The sequence below is a fragment of the Nomascus leucogenys genome, chromosome 12, assembly GCF_006542625.1.
Source record: "Nomascus leucogenys isolate Asia chromosome 12, Asia_NLE_v1, whole genome shotgun sequence".
Taxonomy (NCBI): Eukaryota; Metazoa; Chordata; class Mammalia; order Primates; family Hylobatidae; genus Nomascus; species Nomascus leucogenys.
The window spans coordinates 6,858,528-6,879,124 of NC_044392.1; the positions used below are offsets into that span (position 1 = coordinate 6,858,528).

The 20,597-nt window shown below is 49.5% G+C and overlaps 1 protein-coding gene and 1 pseudogene across 3 annotated transcripts; one reads left to right on the plus strand and one right to left on the minus strand.

The window, feature by feature from the left end:
• Nucleotides 1-681: 681 nt before the first annotated feature.
• Nucleotides 682-14,575, minus strand: LOC100601095 (annotated as a pseudogene).
• Nucleotides 14,186-20,181, plus strand: MANEAL (mannosidase endo-alpha like). Of its 3 annotated transcripts, none has more exons than XM_004089753.3 (4): nt 14,186-15,123; nt 16,123-16,232; nt 17,129-17,205; nt 18,612-20,181. In XM_004089753.3, exons 1-4 carry the CDS (start codon nt 14,574-14,576, stop codon nt 19,246-19,248), a joined length of 1,374 nt encoding a protein of 457 aa, XP_004089801.1. In that variant the 5' UTR covers nt 14,186-14,573; the 3' UTR covers nt 19,249-20,181. The 3 variants fall into 3 exon arrangements, with proteins under 3 accessions (XP_004089801.1, XP_003273342.1, XP_030679328.1); XM_003273294.4 differs by having other exon boundaries at nt 18,889-20,177; XM_030823468.1 differs by lacking the exon at nt 14,186-15,123 and adding an exon at nt 16,614-16,677 and having other exon boundaries at nt 16,162-16,232; nt 18,612-20,177.
• The last annotated feature ends 416 nt before the right edge of the window (nt 20,182-20,597 follow it).

Below are 20,597 nucleotides of genomic sequence, written 5' to 3' on the forward strand. Positions count from 1 at the left end.
CTGTCATTTCCCCACACTTACTGAACATGGTGCTGAATCTCGCACAGGGTGGACCCTTCGTAAGTGGAGGTTTTTCCTGCTCTCATTCTGTTCCACAAGCCTCACAACATGGTCAGTTGGGGGTGATGAGACCCCAATATATATGAAACAGCTCATGAACAACTCAGCTGACTTCTACAAATACTTACCGTGCGCCGGGAGAGAGTATTTACTGTGCGACGATTAAGAGCACAGGCAGATGTGGGCTCAGATCCTACCCCAGCCTCTCCCTACCTCTCTGAGCCTTTGTGTCTTCACCTGTAAAATGGGGAATGACCTTACCCATGACACAATATTGCTGTGAGGATGGCATGTGTGTGTGTGAGCAATCAAGCATCCTAAAACACAGCTAACACGGCTAACACGGTTTCTGCTCCACCCCACAGGGAACCAACCACAGAGAAACCATGGCGGGGAGACGTCTTGAGGGATGGGCAAAATCTGAATAGGAAGGAAAAGATAAAGTTATTACAAGGGAGAATCAGGCTGAGTGCAGTGGCTCACACCTGTAATCACAACACTTTGGAAGGCAAAGGTGGGAGGATCTCTTGAGCCCAAGAGTTCAAGACCAGCCTGGAGAACATGATGAGACCCCATCTTTAAAACAATAAAATAAAACAGAACTGAAGCACACACATCAAGGCAGAAATAAACATGGCATGTTTGAGAGACAGTGAAAGGAGACCAATGTAACTTGAACGTCAGGTTCTTTTTTTTTTTTCAGGGTCTCAAAAACAATGTTTACTTTAACACATAAAATATACCATCTAGCACCAATGCCTGTAAATACCAGACTTCCATCCGGTTACTACTCTTTGGAACAGGTATGAATAAAGTCCTTGACAGATTATTGTATATGAGCAAATGGCTTCATGATAACATAAAACAGAGAGACACAGAATAAAAATTCATTTGGTCTATACATATAGAACTAAATTTGTAGTTATTCAGAAACCTTTCAGTGTTTCAGGTAAACAAGTTAATACCAGTATTTTTAAGCCAGATTTTCCTGGAACATATACATAAAGAAAAGTGCACGAGCCACGTATGTGCTTAAGCCTGAAACTGGTCTTTCTATTCCCACTCCATTCTCAAATGAAAAATCTGTAAAGATATCTTTTGTTCCTCCAATCTTCTGATTTGTCTTCTTAGCAACTCATTACAGTGTAATTTACTGATTAAATCACATAGATGTATGGTGGAAGAAAAGAATACAACTTTGGCCAATATAAGTATACAAGACAATATCTCAGTTCTTTTTAAAATTAAAAGAACATTTAAGTATTAAAGATATTTTAAAAGAAATGAAGTGGCAGATAAACATGATAAACACTGCATAATTATGTACAAAATGAAAACCTTTTAAATTTTGAAGACAAACTAAAATTTACGAGTTTGAATTTAAAACATTATTATATAATAGTAGATAGTTCTCTTTAGAAATTTATCTCTAGCTTCCTGTAAAAGGTCATGCTGGTTCACTGGTTTTTTGGCAGATTTTGGCCTCACCTCAATACCAATTTTTATTTGAATAACTGATTCCAAACATTTCTTGTAAGCAGGACTTGATGCTGAACTAAGTAACCTAAGCTGGATTCAGGGCCATTGGCAGGCAGGCAGGCAGGCAGGCAGGCAGGCAGGGATTTTTTGTACTGCAGGCAGCCCATGGTGGTTGTCATCTATACATTGGATCTCTAAAAACGTGCTGTAAAAAATCTGTGGACACAATCTTCCCATGTCATATTCACATGCTCCATTCACATCTTTAGTTTACCAGGTTGTCAGAGGCTTGGGTAAGATGACTAAAGGCTTCATGATGAAAATTTCCATTTTTTCTTTCTGATGTATGTAATATGAATATCTTCGCTTTGGTACTCTTCCTCATGTTTCTCCAAAGGAATTTTTTCAAAGTCAAAGTCTAGCTGAAGGAGCTCAAAATATTTTTTCTCAATATCTGGACTTTTTCCCATTGTTCGTTGTTCGTAACAACATATAATACAAGTCTCAAATCCACTGAGATCTTTTAGAGTTTTCAGCAACGGCCCCAAAGACTCTTCATAGTATATGCAGTTGGCCATCAGTATGTAGTCGGGTGGAGGAGGAAAGTCTTCTATTTCTTCCCCCCATTTCAGTACCTTGGCTTGAACAGAACCAGTGACAAGATGAGTGCTCGCGTAAGTCTTGCAATTCCTCAAGATCGGTGACTACAACATTAGCCCCGAGGGCAGCGACCACGCGCCCCACGGCCCCGGTGCCCGAACCCAGCTCCAGCACCGACCGCCGGCTCAGCGTGTGGGCCCAGTTGCCAGAAAACTCAGGCGTTTCCAGGTATTCAGAAAGGACAATGGCAGCGTCCCAAACAACGCAACCCACGCCACCGGAGCCATACTGCTGTAGTGGTGGCACCGTGCCATCCCGCTTCTCCAAAACTCACACAAAGCTCTGCACTGGGCCCTCCAGCGAAGACTGGCGTAGTCGCCATCGCTGCCCGGCAACAATAGCTTTTTATTTGTATTATTATTATTTTTTGAGATAGGATCTTACTCTGTTGCCCTCAAACTCCTAGGCTCAAGTGATCCTCCTACCTCAGCCTCCTGAGTAGCTGAGAACTACAGACACGTGTAACCGTACCTAGCGAATTTTTAAATTTTTTGTAGAGGCAGGCTCTCAATATGTTGCCTAGGCTGGTGTTGAACTCCTGGCCTCAAGCGATCCTCCCACCTTGGCCTCCAAAAGTGCTTGGATTACAGGCATAGGCTACCATGCCCAGGCTCATTTTAAATGTAGGAGGTCGTGTTGGATCAGCAGCTGAGAAAGCCCTGCCAAGGTAGCCAATGGGGTACTACTGTAGGGCAGGTGGGGGAGGAATGGGACAGTGGGCAGGGAGCACTCATTTGTGAGCAGCAGGCAGGACAGATTGAATTTGGGCCTGGGGAAACCCAGGTGTGGTATAATTAAGCTTTGTCTGGTACTCTGGAGACATAGCTGAGAGGTCGCACAGAAGTAGCGTTAGTAAGATGGAGTTATACTAGATGGTTTCTAAGAGCCCTGATCACCTAATATTCTTTTTTTTTTTTTTTTTTTTTTTTTTGAGATGGAGTCTCAAAAAAGCCTGTTGCCCAGGCTGGAGTGCAGCGGTGCAATCTCGGCTCACCGCAACCTCCGCCTCCCGGGTTCACGCCATTCTCCTGCCTCAGCCTCCCGATTAGCTGGGACTACAGGCGCCCGCCTCTGCGCCCGGCAAATTTTTTGTATTTTTAGTAGAAACGGGGTTTCACCATGTTAGCCAAGATGGCCTCGATCTCCTGATCTCGTGATCCGCCCGCCTCGGCCTCCCAAAGTGCTGGGATTACAGGCGTGAGCCACCGCGCCCGGCCTGATCACCTAATATTCTATAATTATATCATTATAGGATTGATATGGTGACAGTGGAAATATATAAAAAGGGAAAGAATGAAAATATTTTGCAAGCATTATCAATATGACTTGGTTACCATTTGCATACTGGAAATTAAAAAGAGCATTGCTGGTCGGGCATGGTGGCTCATGCCTATAATCCCAGCACTTTGGGAGGCCAAGGTGGGCAATCACAAGGTCAGAAGTTCGAGACCAGCCTGGCCGACATAGTGAAACCTGGTCTCTACTAAAAATACAAAAATTAGCCAGGCATGGTGGTGGGTGCCTGTAGTCCCAGCTACTTGGGAGGCTGAGGCAGGAGAATCGCTTGAACCTGGGAGGCAGAGGTTGCAGTGAGCCAAGATCATGCCACTCCACTCCAGCTTGAGCAACAGAGCGAGACTTCATCTCAAAAAGTAAAAAAAAAAAAAGTGCATTGCTGGACATGGTGGTGTGCACCTGTAATCTCAGCTACTTGGAAGGCTGAGGTGAGAAGATCACTTGAGGCTAGGAGTTCGAGACCCCAACTAATTAAAAAAATTTAAATTAGCCAGGCATAGTAGCACCACCTGTAGTCCCTCCTACTGGGGAGGGTGAGGCAGAAGGAATGCTTGAGTCCAGGAGTTCAAGGCTGCAGTGAGCTATGATCCTGCCGCAGCACTCCAGCCTGAGCAACACAGCACGTCTCTCAAACATGCCATGATTATTTCTGCCTTTAGGTCTGTGCTTCAGTTCTGTTTTTTATTTCATCTTTTTAGAGATGGGGTCTCACTATGTAGCCCAGGCTGGTCTTATCTCTAAAAAATAAACATTTAAAAAAATGTGCTTCAGAGATTGGGGTGCCCTTGGTTGGGGAGGTAGGTGGTGGAATTGACAGCAAAACATGCAAGTAAAAATTCTAGCAGATGCATGAGAAACACATGAGGCATGCCTCCGTCTCCAGGAAGATGAACTTGCTGTTTCTTCTTCCTGGAACTCACTTCTTCCAAATGTCTGCACAGTTTTCTTCTTCTCTCCCTCAGGCCACCCTCTCAGGGAGGTCTTCTCTGCCCAACGTATTAAACATTGTAAAACTTCCCCAGCCTGGCATTCCCTGTCCCCACCTCCAGCTTTGCGTTTCCCTACAGCCCTTGTCATCTGACCATTCTGTTTTATTAATTGATCAGTATCCTAATATGAAGACTGTATAGAAAATAGATTCAGAGGAATTTAAATGTTGTGTTGGAGAGTTTAGTAAAAACAACTAATGAAGATATAGAGCCGGGCACAGTGGCTCACGCCTGTAATCACAGCACTTTGGGAGGATGAGGCAGGTGGATCACCTGAGGTCAGGAGTTTGAGACCAGCCTGGCCATCATGGTGAAACCCCATCTCTAATTAAAAAAATACAAAAATTACCCAGGCATGGTGGTGCACGTCTATAATCCCAGCTACTTGGGAGGCTGAGGCAAAAGAATCACTTGAACCCGGGAGGCAGAGGTTGCAGTGAGCCAAGATCGCACCACTGCACTCCAGCCTGGGCGACACAGCAAGACTCCATCTCAACAACAACAACAACAAAAAAAAGATACAGGCTGGGTGCGGTGGCTCATGCTTGTAATCCCAGCACTTTGGGAGGCCAAGGCAGGCGGATCACCTGAGGTCAGGAGTTCGAGACCAGCCTGACCAACGTGGTGAAACCCCATCTCTACTAAAAATACAAAAATTAGCTGGGCGTGGGGGGTAGGGGACACCTGTAATCCTGGCTACTCAGGAGGCCGAGGCAGGAGGATCGCTTGAACTTGGGAGGCAGAGGTTTCAGTGAGCCAAGATCACACCATTGCACTCCAGCCTGAGTGACAGAGCGAGACTCCATCTCAAAAAAAAATATATATATATATATAACCACATAGGGGCAATGAAAAAGGAGAATGCAGTAACACACTCTCAGCTCACTGCAACCTCTGCCTCTGGGGCTCAAGCCATTCTCCTGTGTCAGCCTCCTGAGTAGCTGGGATTACAGGTGTGTACCACCACACCCAGCTAATTTTTGTATTTTTTATAGAGACAGGGTTTCACCATGTTAGCCAGGCTGGTCTCCAACTCCTGACCTCAGGTGATCCACCCGCCTTGGCCTTCGAAAGTGCTGGGATTACAGGCGGGAGCCACCACGCCAGGCCCAGCCTATCTATCAATTTCAGCTGCTCTGGGAAAGGGCCTTCTTGAGTGTCCTCCTGCTTCCATTGGGCAGATTGCTCTTCGGGCTTGCTGCACAGGTAGTGCTCTGGGACTCCCCTGAGCTTTTCCTCTGTGTTAGATTTCCTTCTTACTGGATCCCAAGTTCCTCCTCACCTTTTTTATTTACTTCTCTATTATATTTTTTGGTAGCTTCCTGAGAAAGACAGCATAGGAGAAAAAAATTGAGACCTTGAATACCTAAAAACAATGTCTACTCTAGACCAGTTTGGGCAACATGGCGAAACCCCGTCTCTACCAAAAATAGAAAGATTAGCTAGGCATGGTGATGCATGCCTGTAGTCCCAGCTACTTGGGCGGCTGAGGAGGGAAGATCACCTGAGAAAGAGAGGCAGAGGTTGCAACGAGCTGAGATTGCACCACTGCACTCCAGCCTGGGCTGGAGTGAGACCCTATCTGGAAAAAAAAAAAAAAAAAAAAAAAAAGTCCATTCTACCCTCAAAATTAAAAAATTTTTTTTCTTTTTCTTTTTTCTTTTCTTTTCTTTTTTTTTTTTTTTTTTTTGAGACGGAGTCTCACTCTGTCGTCCAGGCTGGAGTGCTGTTGCGCGATCTCAGCTAACTGCAAGCTCTGCCTCCTGGGTTCACGCCATTCTCCTGCCTCAGCCTCCTGGGCAGCTGGGACCAAAGGTGCATGCCACCACGCCCGGCTAATTTTTGTATTTTTAGTAGAGACGAGGTTTCACCGTGTTAGCCAGGATGGTCTCCATCTCCTGACCTCGTGATCCACCCACCTCGACCTCCCAAAGTGCTGGGATTACAGGCGTGAGCCACCGCACCCGACCAAAAAAAAAAATTTTTTTTTCCATTTTACTTGACTACAAGGTTCAGTACACCACCCTCACAATTTTAAAACTAACTGTAGAATTCTAGGTCCAAAACTATTTGCCCTCAGAATTTTGGAAGAAATTCTCCCCTTCCTTCTGCTTTCCTGGGCCATTCTAATTCCAAATCCTTGACTTCTTTTTCTTCGAAAGCTTTTTGGATCTTCCCTTTGTTTCCAATGTCCTAAACTTTCATAATGATGAGCACTGTGTGGGTCATTTTTTCATTCATTGTTCACTTAGGAGGCTACTGCAATCCAGAACGTCACGTCCCAGGACATTTTATTTTATGAGTTATTTGATAATCTCTCGTTTCAGTGTTCTGAAAGGTTCCTCAGGGCGGGTTTGTTTTTCTACTTCCTGGGAGATTCCTTGGCTTTATCATCCAAAACTTTCTATTATAATAAAATTTTAAATTTAGGCTCTATTGTTTGAATTTCCAAGAGCTTTTTATTGGTTTCTGATCAATCCTTCCCCCCATGTATATAGCATTCTGGTTTTGTTTCATGAATATGAAAATCTGTTTATTTGGCTAGATGCATTCTGTGTTCTTCTCATCAACTCTTTCACTCTTATTTTTTTTTTTCTTTTTGGAGGGTCTCACTCTGTCACCCAGACTGGAGTGCAGTGGCGCTATCATGGCTTACCACAGCCTCAACCTCCTGGGTTCAAGCAATCCCCCTGCCTCAGCTGGGATTACAGGCATGAACCACTGCACCAGGCTAGCTCTGTTTCTTCCTTTTCTTCCTTCCTTTCTTTCTTTTTTGTTTGTTAGCTTTTTATATCTGGCTTTCATTCAGGGAGCTTTCACTACATGTCTGAGAATCATTAGTTATTCACGTTTAGAGTGAAGCACTAGAAAGCTGATTGAAAGATCTGAACGCAAGAGGCATGTTTACTGATTTGTGTGTTTCACTCTGGGTTGATCAGGCAGTCAGCTGACTTTTCAGTATGTGGAGGGTTTTCCTCAAGGGTCTCAATGTCGGTCTGTGCAGAACTTTTCCCAAGGGTCTTTCTTTTTCTCCAGGGAGTCACTTGGACTTCTGCCTGGAAGGTTGACTTAAAAAATTTTTTATGGCAGCGTGCAGTAGCTCACGCCTGTAAACCCAGCACTTTGGGAGGCCAAGGCAGGTGGATCACTTGAGGTCAGGAGTTGGAGACCAGCCTGGCCAAAATGGTGAAATCCTGTCTCTACTAAACAAAAACTAGGCCGGGAGCAGTGGCTCACACCTGTGATCCTGGCACTTTCGGAGGCTGAGGCGGGTGGATCATGAGGTGTGGAGTTTGAGACCTGCCTGGCCAACATAGTGAAACCCCATCTCTACTAAAGATACAAAACTCAGCCAGGCATGGTGGTGTATGCCTGTAGTCCCAGTTACTTGGGAGGCTGAGGCAGGAGAATTGCTCGAACCTGGGAGGCAGAGGTTGTGGTGAGCCGAGGTCACTCCACAGTACTCCAGCCTGGGTGAGAGAGCGAGACTCGGTCTCAAAACAAAAAACAAAAAAAAAACCTAGCCAGTCGTGGTGGCCCTCACCTATAATCCCAGCTACTCGAGAGGCTGGGGCACGGGAATTGCTTCAACCTGGCAGGCAGAGGTTAAAGCAGCCAAGATTATGCCACTGCACTCCAGCCTGGGCGACAGAGCGAGACACCATCTCAAAAAAAAATTTTTTTTTAACCTTTAATTTTTAAACTTATTTTAGAGACAAGGTGTCACTATTTTGCTCAGGCTGTCCTCGAACTCACGGGCTCAAGTGCCTCAGCCTCCCGAGTAGCTGGGACTACAGGCATGCACTACCATGCCCAGCTCCTGGAAGGCTGACCTACGACTGTCAGTGTTCCTGGGGCTGAGTGATGTAAAGAGCTGGACTTCTTGCCATTTATTGATCCAGACTCCCCTGGATTTCAGCATATGGCCTCTTACTCCTCCCTCTCCTGTTGCCTGGTACTCCTGTGTCTGGAGACTCTCTTGTTACACTCTTTCACAGAACAAACCTGTCATCTCCAGCCTCCAGCCATAGCGGGGAAGGGTGGCTCTCTCAACACAATCCCAGTTCCGTAAGGAAGAAGGGGAAAATTGACTCTGAGCAGATGTGGGAGAGACTTTTGGCTGTTTACCCAAATCCCCTTCCTGTCGCCCTTCTTTCTGATTTTGTTCACCACTGAATGGCCTTGGCAAGGGATTTGCTTGGATGTGAACAGATGACATAATTCTGGCCAATCAGAAGTGATGGGAAATCTGCTGAGAGCTTCTAGAAGAGCTTATCTTACTTGTTAAAATGATTACAAAATAGGGCCCTTCCCTTTTCTGCACCTGGATGCTATCCTGTGGAAATGGAATGCTTGGAACTGCTTCCATCCTTCTCAATCATGAAGGGAAGGCCAAAAAAAAAAGAATCACAGAGAGGGTGATCTGATGTCACAGTGTCTTTGAACCCTGAGATTAACCATCCCTAGAACTAGCCTAGTTAAAGACTCCTTAATATGTGGGGTAATAAATATACTATACTCTAAGCCCTAAAGGACCAGTCAAATCAGCATCACCTGGCATCTTTTAGAAACATAGACTCTTGGCCAGGCACAGTGGCTCTCACCTCTAATCTCAGCACTACAGGAGGCTGAGGCAGGTGGATTGTTTGAGCCCAGGAATTTGAGACTAGCCTGGGCAGCATGGCGAAACTCCATCTCTACCAAAAAAAAAAAAAAAAAAAATTAGCCAGGCGTGGTGGTGCACACCTGTAGTCTCAACTACTTGGGAGGCTGAGGTGGGAAGACTGCTTAAGCCCAGGAGGCAAAGGTTGCAGTGAGCTGTGACTGTGCCACTGCATATCAGACTGGGCGATAGAGTGAGATCCTGTCTCAAAAAACAAAACAAACAAACAAACAAAAGCAGGTTTCATTCCAGACCTACTGAATCAGGATCTATATTTTTAACAAGATCCTCAGGGGACTGACATGCTCACTAAAGTTTGAGAAGCACTTTAAGCCATGTATAGCTGTTTTCCTTCTTATTCGTGGCTGAACACACATTCTAATCGATAGACTGGGTGTAATACACACCTTGAATGCCACGTGTCACATCTCTTTGGCCCACCTTGATTTTAGGAACAGATTTTAGGCAGAACTCTTAAGATGTCCCCCACCAAGATTCCTGTCCTCTAGCTATTCAATTAAAAATAATCTAGTTACTGTTGCGAAGGGACTTTGTGGAATGGAATGAAGTTAACTAATTAGTTGACCTTATATTTTATAATTTTTTAAATTAAAACAATTTTTAGAGATGAGGTCTCATTATGTTACCCAGGCTGGTCTCTAACTTCTGGGCTCAAGCAACCTACCCACCTTGGCCTCCTAAAGTACTGGGACAGGTGTGAGCCATTGTGCCTGTTTTTTTTTTTTTGTTTTGTTTTGTTTTTTTTTTTGCAGCGACAGGGTCTTGCTATATTGCTCAGGCTGGCCTCAAACTCCTGGGCTCAAGTGATCCTCCCATCTCGGCCTCCCAAAGTGCTGGGATTACACGCATGAACCACCACACTTGGCCAATAATTGACCTTAAACAGAGGAAGTTACCCTGGATTATCTGACAGCATCTAAATATCACATGAGCTCTTAAAACCAGAAGAGGAAGGTATGAGAGAGAGGTAGAAAGGGAGGTCAGAGAGATCCAAAGTGTGAGAAGGACAAAATCTGATGTTGCTGGCTTTGAAGATGGAAAAAGGGGCCTACAAGCCAAGAAATGCAGCAGGCCTCTAGAAACTGAGAAAGACCCCCAGATGACAGCCAGCAAGCAAATGGGGGCCTTAGCCCTGCAATTGTATGGAACTGAATTCTGCCATTGAGCTGGATGTAGATCCGTTCCTAGAGCCTCCAGAAAGGAGTGTAACCTGCCAACGCCTTAATTTTGGCTTCGTGAGATTCCAACCAGAGAACTCACTAAGCCACACTGTGCCTAGACTTTTGACTTACAGAAATCGTGAGACGGTAAGCTTCTGTGCTGTTTTAACTGCTAAATTTATAGTAATTTGTTACAACAGCTTAGAAAATGAGTACATCCTAGCCGGGTGCGGTGGCTCACGCCTGTAATCCCAACACTTTGGGAGGCCGAGGCGGGCGGATCACAAGGTCAGCAGATCGAGACCATCCTGGCTAACACGGTGAAACCCCGTCTCTACTAAAAGTACAAAAAATTAGCCGGGCGTGGTGGCGGGGGCCTGTAGTCCCAGCTACTCGAGAGGCTGAGGCAGGAGAATGGCGTGAACCCGGGAGGCGGAGCTTGCAGGGAGCCGAGATTGCGCCACTGCACTCCAGCCCAGGCGACAGAGCAAGACTCCATGTCAAAAAAAAAAAAAAAGAAAATGAGTACATCTAGGATGGATGGTTCTGTGCAAGCTTAGTCTTCCTCGCACTGCTGGCATCCCACTTGAATAAATAATGTGTCCGTCTCGCTTTATCCCTGCCTCAAAACCTCTCTGATGTCCTGGGAGCCTGCTTGGCAACAGGAGACCAGAAGTACAACGAAGTTAACTCCCCTAGGGAAAATGCTTGACCAATGGAGGAGGGGGTCAGTAGATAATTGCTTCAGCCTCACACCTCCTAACTCTGGGAGGCATTTGTACACTTCTGAAAAGAGCTGGCAGAATTAAGCCCCCATTATCTATAGCAGCGACATCCTCAGTGCATCATTGGTTTGGCTTTTCTTTTGTTCTTGTCTCATTCTGTTCAATTCCTAACTCTTACTTCCTGAGATTACCTCCCAAATGAACTCCTGCTCCCAAGTCCCCTTCTCGGTCTTGTCAGAGATTGATAGGCAACCAATAGTCAGCTCCACCAGCTCACCTTGCTCAGAATAAAAGGTAACTTATTGGAAGAATGGTCAAGTGTTTCACACCACAACTAGGCTGCCAGGAAAACTGAAATCAGGACTCCAATACCACTAAGTTTCTCTCTGTCCCTTCCCTCTAATGGCATTATCTTGTTTGTTTGTTTGTTTTTGAGAGAGGGTCTCACTCCGTCACCCAGGCTGGGGTGCAGTGGTGTGATCACGGCTCACTGCAGCCTTGACCTCTCAGGCTCAAGTGATCCTCCCGCCTCAACCTCCCGAGTAGTTGGGAGTACAGGCATGTGCCACCATGCCTGACTAATATATTTTAATTTTTTGTAGAGATGAGGTCTCACTATGTTACCCAGGCTGATCTCAAAAGCCTAAACTCAAGTCATCCTCCCACCTCAGCCTCCCAAAGTGCTGCGATTACAGGCATGAGCCATCACACCTGGCAAATGGCATTATCTTTAAAGAGGATGAAATCTCTCCTCCAGACCAGAGAGTAAAATCCCAAAAAATGATTGGAATTGATGCCCTTTGGGTCAGTATTCATGATTGGTCCAGTGGAAGATGGGAAGCTATCATTGGCCCAATTCTGACCACCAGGTCAGAGTTCTAGCCCTGGGTCAAACCATCATGGCCAGGTGGCAGTGTCAAGGACTCCAGGCATGGCCAACAGGGGACACAAGAAATAGTGGGATGACTGGGAGCTGGGGAAACCTTCTCACTATTTTTCCAAAACCACCACCACCCATTCCCTGTTCCCTTAGTTCCTCGTTAATGATTCTTTCTGTTTCCTTCTTAGACTCTCTCCTTCCTCTGCCTGTCCCAGAAATGCTGGTGTTCCTGAGAGTTCTGTCCTTACCCGTTTTCTTCTCATTCATTCTTTCTTTTTTTTTTTTTTTTTTTTTTTTTTTTTTTTTTTTTTTGAGACAGAGTCTCGCTGTCACCCAGGCGGGAGTGCAGTGGCGTGATCTCGGCTCACTGCAACCTCTGCCTCCTGGGTTCAAGTAATTCTCCTGCCTCAGCCTCCCAAGTAGCTGGGACTACAAGCACCTGCCACCTCGCCTGGCTAATTTCTTGTATTTTAGTAGAGACAGGGTTTCACCATGTTGCCCAGGCTGGTTGCAAACGCCTGAGCTCAGGCAATCCACCTGCCTTGGCCTTTCAAAGTGCTGGGATTACAGGCGTGAGCCACCGAACCCGGCCTCTTCTCACTCTTTCTATTCCCAGAGTCACCTCATTCTTTGGTAGACATGGTATCCTCTCCAACATTTAACCCACTCCACAAATGTAATCTAATCTAGTCATGGTAATTCTATCCCCCTTGGCAACAATTTGTCTGGCATAAAAAGGCCTAAACCAGATTAGACCAATGAGAGTCAATGAGATGTTTGTTTAGGACTTCTGGGCAGGAGAAATCAGTCTTACCCTTGCCTGTGGAATGGGAAGGGCAGTCAATGGCCATAGCAGCCATTTTGTGGCATGAGGGGAACTGGCTTTGTATATGAAGTCAGTGGTGGGGAGAGCAGAGCAGTGAGATGGGAACATCTCAGGTTCCTAATGACATTGTTGGATCAGAGAAGATACCCACTCTGCCCTGCCATTGGGCTTCTTGCTTTGCAAGTTGATACATTGGCATATTCCTTAAGCCAGGCTGAATCGGGTATCTGCGACCTGGAGCTGAAGGCATTCCACTTCATTCACATTTACCACCATAAGCTCTCTCAAGCTCACTTTCCTCGGCTGCAGGTCTACCAACACTTCCCAAGCTTGCTGCTCCTCTTCCTGGGTTCCCTACAATTCATTTTACTTAACCAATAAGAACTAGGTGCCCGCCATCATCCCAAGCTCTGTTTTGGACATGCAGACAGGGAATGAAACAAAGTTGCTGTCATTGCGGACCACGGAAGGAGGCATATGATAAACAAAACTATCTTCTGAATAAATGAAGTAATGAATAATGCAGTGTAGGAACTCTATCAATAGCGAGTGAAAAGCTTATTATCTACAGACTATCACACCAGGGGCTGGTACTCACTCAAACGGCACTAGGAAGTGAGTGTCAGATCCTGTTCCGGCAGCCCTTGGCGTCTAACAAGGTAAATAAGACAGGGCCTGTCCTCTGGAGCCCAGAATCCAGGAAGAAAGGCGCGCTTGTATTGAGCGCTTGCTTTTCAGGCCCCGTGGAAGTGCTTTATGGGAACCATCTCATTTAATCCTCCCCGACTCTAGGAGGTTCTCCCAGGAGAGACCGCTCCAGACGACACCAGGCCTACAAGCCAAGAAATGCAGCAGGCCTCTAGAAACTGAGAAAGACCCCCAGATGACAGTCAGCAAGCAAATGGGGGCCTTAGCCCTGCAATTGTATGGAATTGAATTCTGCCATTGAGCTGGACGTAGATCCGTTCCTAGAGCCTCCAGAAAGGAGTGTAACCTGCCAACGCCCTAATTTTGGCTTCGTGAGATTCCAACCAGAGAACTCACGAAGCCACACTGCCACCCGGCAGGCTGGGCAGTGCAGCGAGCTCTGGAGAGTGCGTCCTGACCCGGGGTCCAGGCCCGGTCAGTGTGACTTTGCGCGAGTCACGGTCGTCCTCCGCCCGCCAGGCCCCGGCCGGCGTCTGTAGGGTTCGATTCCTCGGGATTTCCCGACGCCCCTTCCCCCGAGGTTCAGGGGCTGCCTGGGGTGCCGGGGAGGGGCGCCGAGGGATGGGGGACCTGGGGCTAGTAGGGTGGCACTGAGAACCGTAGGGAGGGGGCCAGTGAAGTGAGTAAAGGGGGATCGACGGAGAAGGAAATCCTTGGGGAGAGAACCACCGACGCGCGCTTTCTTCCCGCCCCCGCCTCCGCCCCCGCGCCGCCGCCGCGCGCCGCCCTTCTCCCGCGCTCCGGAAGGCCTGCGTCCCCCCTCCCCAGCCAGGCGCCACCACCTGCCGCCCAGGCAGCCAGGCGACTCTTCCTTCGCGGGTCACGCGGCCTGACTCAGGCCCCTGCTCCTGTGGCCCCGAAACTCGCCGTTCGCTGGGCCTTGCCTCGCACTCGGCGTCCAGTTCCCCCTCGGCTCGCGGCCACTTGGTCCGCGCCGCCTGCGTCCTGTGTGCCGAGCCCGCCCGCACTGCGGGGACAGGCCGGGCGCCGCCCACGCCGCGCTCTGCCGGGCGCACAGTCTGCCTGGGAAGCGCGCGGCCGGGCGGGCGGCCATGGCGCGGCGCGCGGGGAGGTAGCGGGGCGGCCGCAGGAGCGCACGGTCGGCCATGGCCCGGCGGCGGCGCCGCGCCTGCATCGCTCTGTTCCTGGTGCTGCTCTTCGCCTTCGGCACCCTCATGGGTCTGCGCACGCTCAAGGCTCCGGACGGACTCCCGGCGCTGGGCCCGGGCCTGGAGCTGGCGCCGTTTGAGCGACACCCAGAGGGAGCCCCCGCGCCCGCTGCCAGGGCCCCGGCAGCCCCTGCCGCGCCGCCCCCGCCGCCGCCGCCGCCCCGCACCGCGGACCCTGGCGGCTCCCCTGGGCCGGCACCCGCGGAGGCCGAGCCCGCCCCCGGGCAGAGCCTGCGCGTCTACTCGGACCTGCACGCCTTCTACTACTCGTGGTACGGGAGCCCGCGGCGCGAGGGCCACTACATTCACTGGGACCACGTCATGGTGCCGCACTGGGACCCCAAGATCTCGGCCAGCTACCCCCGCGGCCGCCACAGCCCCCCAGACGACTTGGGCTCCAGCTTCTACCCGGAGCTGGGGCCCTACAGCTCCCGGGACCCCGAAGTGCTGCGGGAGCATATGACCCAACTCAAGGAAGCCGCCATCGGTGAGCGCCCCCCACCCCGGGCGGCGCTGCCCCCCAGCCTCGCCCTTCCTCCTTCCCACACCCCAGCTCCCTCTGGTCTTGTCACTGGCCCTTTGGTCCCACTTACCCGCCAGCCTGGCTTCTTAGCTGTTCCCTACCACTCTCATCCTGGGCCCACCATGTGACACCGCCCCTCCGTTTAGTATTCAGACCCCCCACCAGGGCCCTTCCATCCCTAATATCCAGGGCCCTTCCATAGGGCAGAACTGCTGGGAGTTTGCACCAGGAGAGGGAGGCAGTCTCAAATTTGTTGGGCGATGGGAAGTGAGGCCTGGAGTCCTGGCCCGCAGGTTCTGGGGTTCAGAGGAGTGGAACCTAGGGCGGCCTCTATTTCACGGCAGGTACAGGGTAGAGCAGCAGCCCTTCCTGCTTTTGCTGGCTGCAGAGAGGAAAGTGTGCCTGTGTTCCATGAAGGCCTCTCCTCTATTTGCAGTTGGAGGTAGTGTTGGGGGTTTAGAGGCTTTTCATCAAGCACCCAGCTAGAGGGAAGGTCCCAGGGCGCCTCCTTTGTAGGCTGGGGAGGGGAGGCTCACGTATTTCGGATTTCGTCACTGAATTCTGCTGGATTTTACAGATGGCCTCTGCTCAGGGCTCTTCTCCATGCGGGACGTTAGGGTTAGGGGTGCTTCTCTTCTTCAGAGGTAGGCCTGTGGCTTCCAGGTGGGTGTGGCACTGTCCACCCATTCCCTTTGTTCTACTACTTGCTGAGGCAGTCTAAAGCCTGGCTCCCTTCCGGCCTGGCGCGCTACGGTTCCCGCAGGCGCTGCGCTTCAGCACCGCGGGCCTGGACAGCTCCGGGGCGCGAGGCTCTGGGACTCATCTGCAGGAAGTGAACCTGGCAGGAGGCTTGCTTCAGTTTTTTAGGAACCATTTTTGCAATTGGAGATGTTTGTGAGGAAAAAAATCTCTGTTGAGGGGGGTACTGTGTGTCTCTGAAGTGGCCTCTGTATTGCGTCTCAGGCGTCCTGGTCCTGTCCTGGTACCCACCTGGCATGGCTGATGATAACGGGGAGCCCTCAAATGACCTGGTGCCCGCCATTCTGGACACCGCCCATCAGTACAGCATCCAGGTGAGTCTCCAAGAAGAGGCCACGTGCTCTCTGCCCTATTCTGGAGAGTTGCTCTCCTCCGCCCACAGGACTAGTGCCTCTACAGAAGTTCTTGGCAGTAGCTCAGGGATAACAAATACGTGGCAAGTGTGGTTTTGGGGGAGGGTTCAGATAAATGGTGCCTATGTTGCTCTTAGTTTTTTGAATTCTAAGAAAACTGAGAAAACTAAATATAGGACCAAGAAAAGACTAAATAATGATCACTTTTGTTAAATAATAATAGAGGTTAGGTTGTAAACCCTGGTGGATAAAGGGTAGGCAAGAACCAAAGGGACCTGCAGACTCAACTCTCTAGTGGGAGGCAGTGCTGGACCTCGAGGACTAGACAGGTGTTCTCAGCAGGTGGGCTCACTTTCAAGAGGAAGGACGGAGCTGGACGAAGCATTTCCCCACATGTGCCAATCAAGTAAGTCATCCCTTGCTTCTGTGGTGAAGGAAGAAAAATAATAGAGAAGGGAGAAAAGCCCCACTCCCCATTCCTGAAGAGAATTCCACCACTGACATGTCTAACAGATCATAGCAGTTTTCCACCGACACAGCTTCAGCATACTTCTTCCACTGTTTCAGGCAGCTAGCACCAACCACTTGGAGCTGGCACAAGGTTGAAACCTATTAGCCACCCTGTAACAGCCCACCAAAATGCTTCCCACATGCCCTGCTGCGGGAGATGGGCAAACTGCTCACCCCTGTTTTGGTCTTGAAGGGCAGCAGCTGCCTTTATCTCTGCTGTGCCCACCACTGCCAGGCCCTTTTCTGAACTCAGCCTCTCCTCCAGACCGTGGTTAGATCCTGAGCCTGATATGTTGTGGCCCCTGGATAGACACTCACCTGACCAGTTACTCCTCTGTTTGTGGCAGGTGGCCTTCCACATCCAACCCTACAAGGGCCGAGATGACATCACTGTACATGACAACATCAAGTACATCATTGACACGTAAGGCTGCTCTGGGGGCCGGGATTTTGGTGGGGATCAAAATGGAGGTAGGGAAGGTTTGGAGGGGCAGGTCAAGAGACACAGGGCATAATGCCTGTGTTTCCCAGCAGCTGTTTTATAGTAAGAGAGTTTTATAGTAAGTCAGGCAGCCTGGGTTTCAATTCCTGTTCTGTGGCTTCTAATCTGTGATGAGGCAAGCCTCTTAACCTTTGAGTCTTGTGAGAATCACACGAGTTAATATATGTGAAAGTAGCTTCTACAATGTAGGCACCTCATTTATTCATTCAGAAAGTACTGAATGAAGGCCAGGCGTGGTGTAATCCCAGCACTTTGGGAGGCTGAGGTGGGAGGATCACTTGAGGCCAGGAGTTTGAGACCAGCTTGGGCAACACGGGGAGACTCCATCTCTACAAAAAATTTTTTTAAACATTAGCTGGGCATGGTGATGCATGCCTATGGTCCCAGCTATTTGGGGGGCTGAGGTGAGTGGATCACTTGAGCCCAGGAGTTTGAGGTTGCAGTGAGCTATGATGTCACCACTGTACTCCAGCCTGGGCGATACAGTGAGACTTGTCTTAAGAATAAAAAAAAAAAAAGGCCAGGCCCGGTGGCTCACACCTGTAATCTCAGCACTTTGGGAGGCTGAGGTGGGTGGATTGCCTGAGGTCAGGAGTTCAAGACCAGCCTGGCCAACATGGTGAAACCCCATCTCTACTAAAAATACAAAAATTAGCCAGGTGTAGTGGTGGGTGCCTGTAATTCCAGCTACTTGAGAGGCTGAGGCAAGTGAATCACTCGAACCCCAGGAGGTAGAGGTTGCAGTGAGCTGAGATCGCCCACTGCACTCCAGCTCTGAGCGACAGAGCAAGACCCTGTCTCAAAAAAAGTAATAATAAGAAGAAGAAAAAAGAAAAGGAAAAGGGTCAGCTCTGCAAAGATCCGGAGGCAGGGAGAAAATTCCAAGCAGAGGGCTGGCAGATGCAAGGACCATAAGATGGAACAAGCTTGCATGACACATGACAGCTGGATAGAAAGGCCAGATGGGGAGTAATAGCTGGGAAAAGAGCAGGAATGGGGTAGGCAGGGCCAGATCAAGTAGGTAGGAATAATGAATGGATTATATGGAGGCAGGATGGAAGCCTGTAGACCAGTTACCTGGCTGTTGTTGCAATCCAGATGGAAGACGGTGGTGGCTTGGCTAAGGGTAGGGAAGTGAGGCTTAGGAATGACAACTGGGGAGAGGAAGGAGGGGAACCAGGTTCTTGCTTAGAGGCATGATGAGTCCAACTGTGGAGACTGACTGGCTCCAGAACTGGGCTGTGTGGCATCCAGATCTCATCCATGGCAGGTCCTACAGCTGTGCTGGTCTCTCCCATCCAGCTGAGGCTCTTCTTTCTCCTCCTCAGGTATGGCTCCCATGGTGCATTTTACCGCTATAAGAACAGCATGGGCAAGAGCCTCCCACTCTTTTATATCTACGACTCATACCTGACGTCCCCTGAGGCCTGGGCCCACCTCCTGACACCAAACGGGCCCCATTCGATCCGCAACACACCCTACGATGGGGTCTTCATAGCGCTGCTGGTGGAGGAGGGCCACACCCACGACATCCTGGCCGCCGGATTTGACGGCATGTACACCTACTTTGCCTCCAACGGTTTCTCCTTTGGTTCTTCCCATCAGAACTGGAAAGCTGTGAAGAGCTTTTGTGATGCCAACAACCTCATGTTCATCCCCAGTGTGGGACCTGGCTACATAGACACCAGCATTCGGCCCTGGAACAACCACAATACGCGCAACAGGGTCAATGGCAAGTACTATGAGACGGCCCTGCAGGCGGCCCTGACAGTGAGGCCCGAGATCGTCTCCATTACCTCCTTCAATGAGTGGCACGAAGGCACCCAGATTGAGAAGGCCGTTCCCAAGAAGACACCCACCCGCCTGTATTTGGACTACCTGCCTCACCAGCCCAGCCTGTACCTGGAGCTGACCCGCCGCTGGGCGGAGCACTTCATCAAAGAGAAGGAGCAGTGGCTCATGTGAGGGGCCTGTAAACGGGCGTGAGGTGCTGATGTCCTTGCCTTGCTGGAAGATGTCACCATGTGGGGTTCAGCTGAGGTTGTAGGCACTCACTCGTTCCCAGGTCAGAGGTCAGCAGCTGGGTGCTTCTGGGTGGGCCGTCAGGCGTGGGCCTATGCAACACAGAGCCCGTTCCTCAGGCGAGTGGTGCTGGGGTGCTCTGCGGTGATGGGAACGGCAGAGGCTGGCAGGTGACTGAACTTAGCCCAGGGCAGCTCCACATCCTGGGAACACTTTGATGTAACCCCTTCTAGTTTTGAACTCTGCAGCAGGCTGGTGCTGTGTGGTGGCCACCCAGTCGCCACCCTTGGAAGGGTGTCAGGGTCTGGGCTCGCATGCGCCCTGCTCCCTTCTGCCAGCCTGCATCCTCTCCTCAGGCCTCCTTCCCACATCATCTGTCTTCTCTAAGTTAGGGAACCATATCTGAGACCTTCAAAAAGGGAACTTCTAGGTTTAAGCTCCTCCCAGTAGATTCCTGAACCCAATTATCAGGAAATCATCCTGAGCACTCACAGGTTCATGTAACACTCACTCATCAAGCACCTTCCTATGTGCCAGGTGCTGGGGAAGACTTGACCAAGGAAGAGTTCCTGTCCTGAAGCTTCCAGGACCCAGCTTTCCTTTTCTGGTGCGGCCTTGTAGCTAGTGCCTGGGCACAGTTGTTTTTCTTTTTGCAGTTTTACCTAGTGCTGGGAGTTTGGTTCTTTTTCCTCTAAAAAAATCCCTGTGTGCTCCAGAGCCTAATTTTTCCCAGATGCATATTTAGCTCCAGGGAGAGACTAGGAGGAAATCCCCCTCCCTTTAGCTGCCTGAACTGACTGAGGCCCACTCACTAGAGCCATGTTCAGTGCTACTGTGATTAGTAGTAATTAAATATGAACTGGTATTCTCAAGTAAGCATTCCTTTTGCTCTCTTTAAGACCTCACAAATTCTGACCTTAGATTCTGTGACAAACTGATATATGAGCTGGGCTGGCTATGGCTTTACCACAACGAGTAGGTTTGCTTAAGAAATTCCTCAACAATGGCCGGGCGCAGAGGCTCATGCCTGTAATCCCAGCACTTTGGGAGGCCGAGACGGGTGGATCACGAAGTCAGGAGATCGAGACCATCCTGGCTAACATGGTGAAACCCCATCTCTACTAAAAATACAAAAAAATTAGCCAGGCATAGTGGCAGGCGCCTGTAGTCCCAGCTACTCGGGAGGCTGAGGCAGGAGAATGGCGTGAACCCGGGAGGCGGAGCTTGCAGTGAGCGGTGATCATGCCACTGCATTCCAGCCTGGGCGACAGAGCGAGACTCCGTCTCAAAAA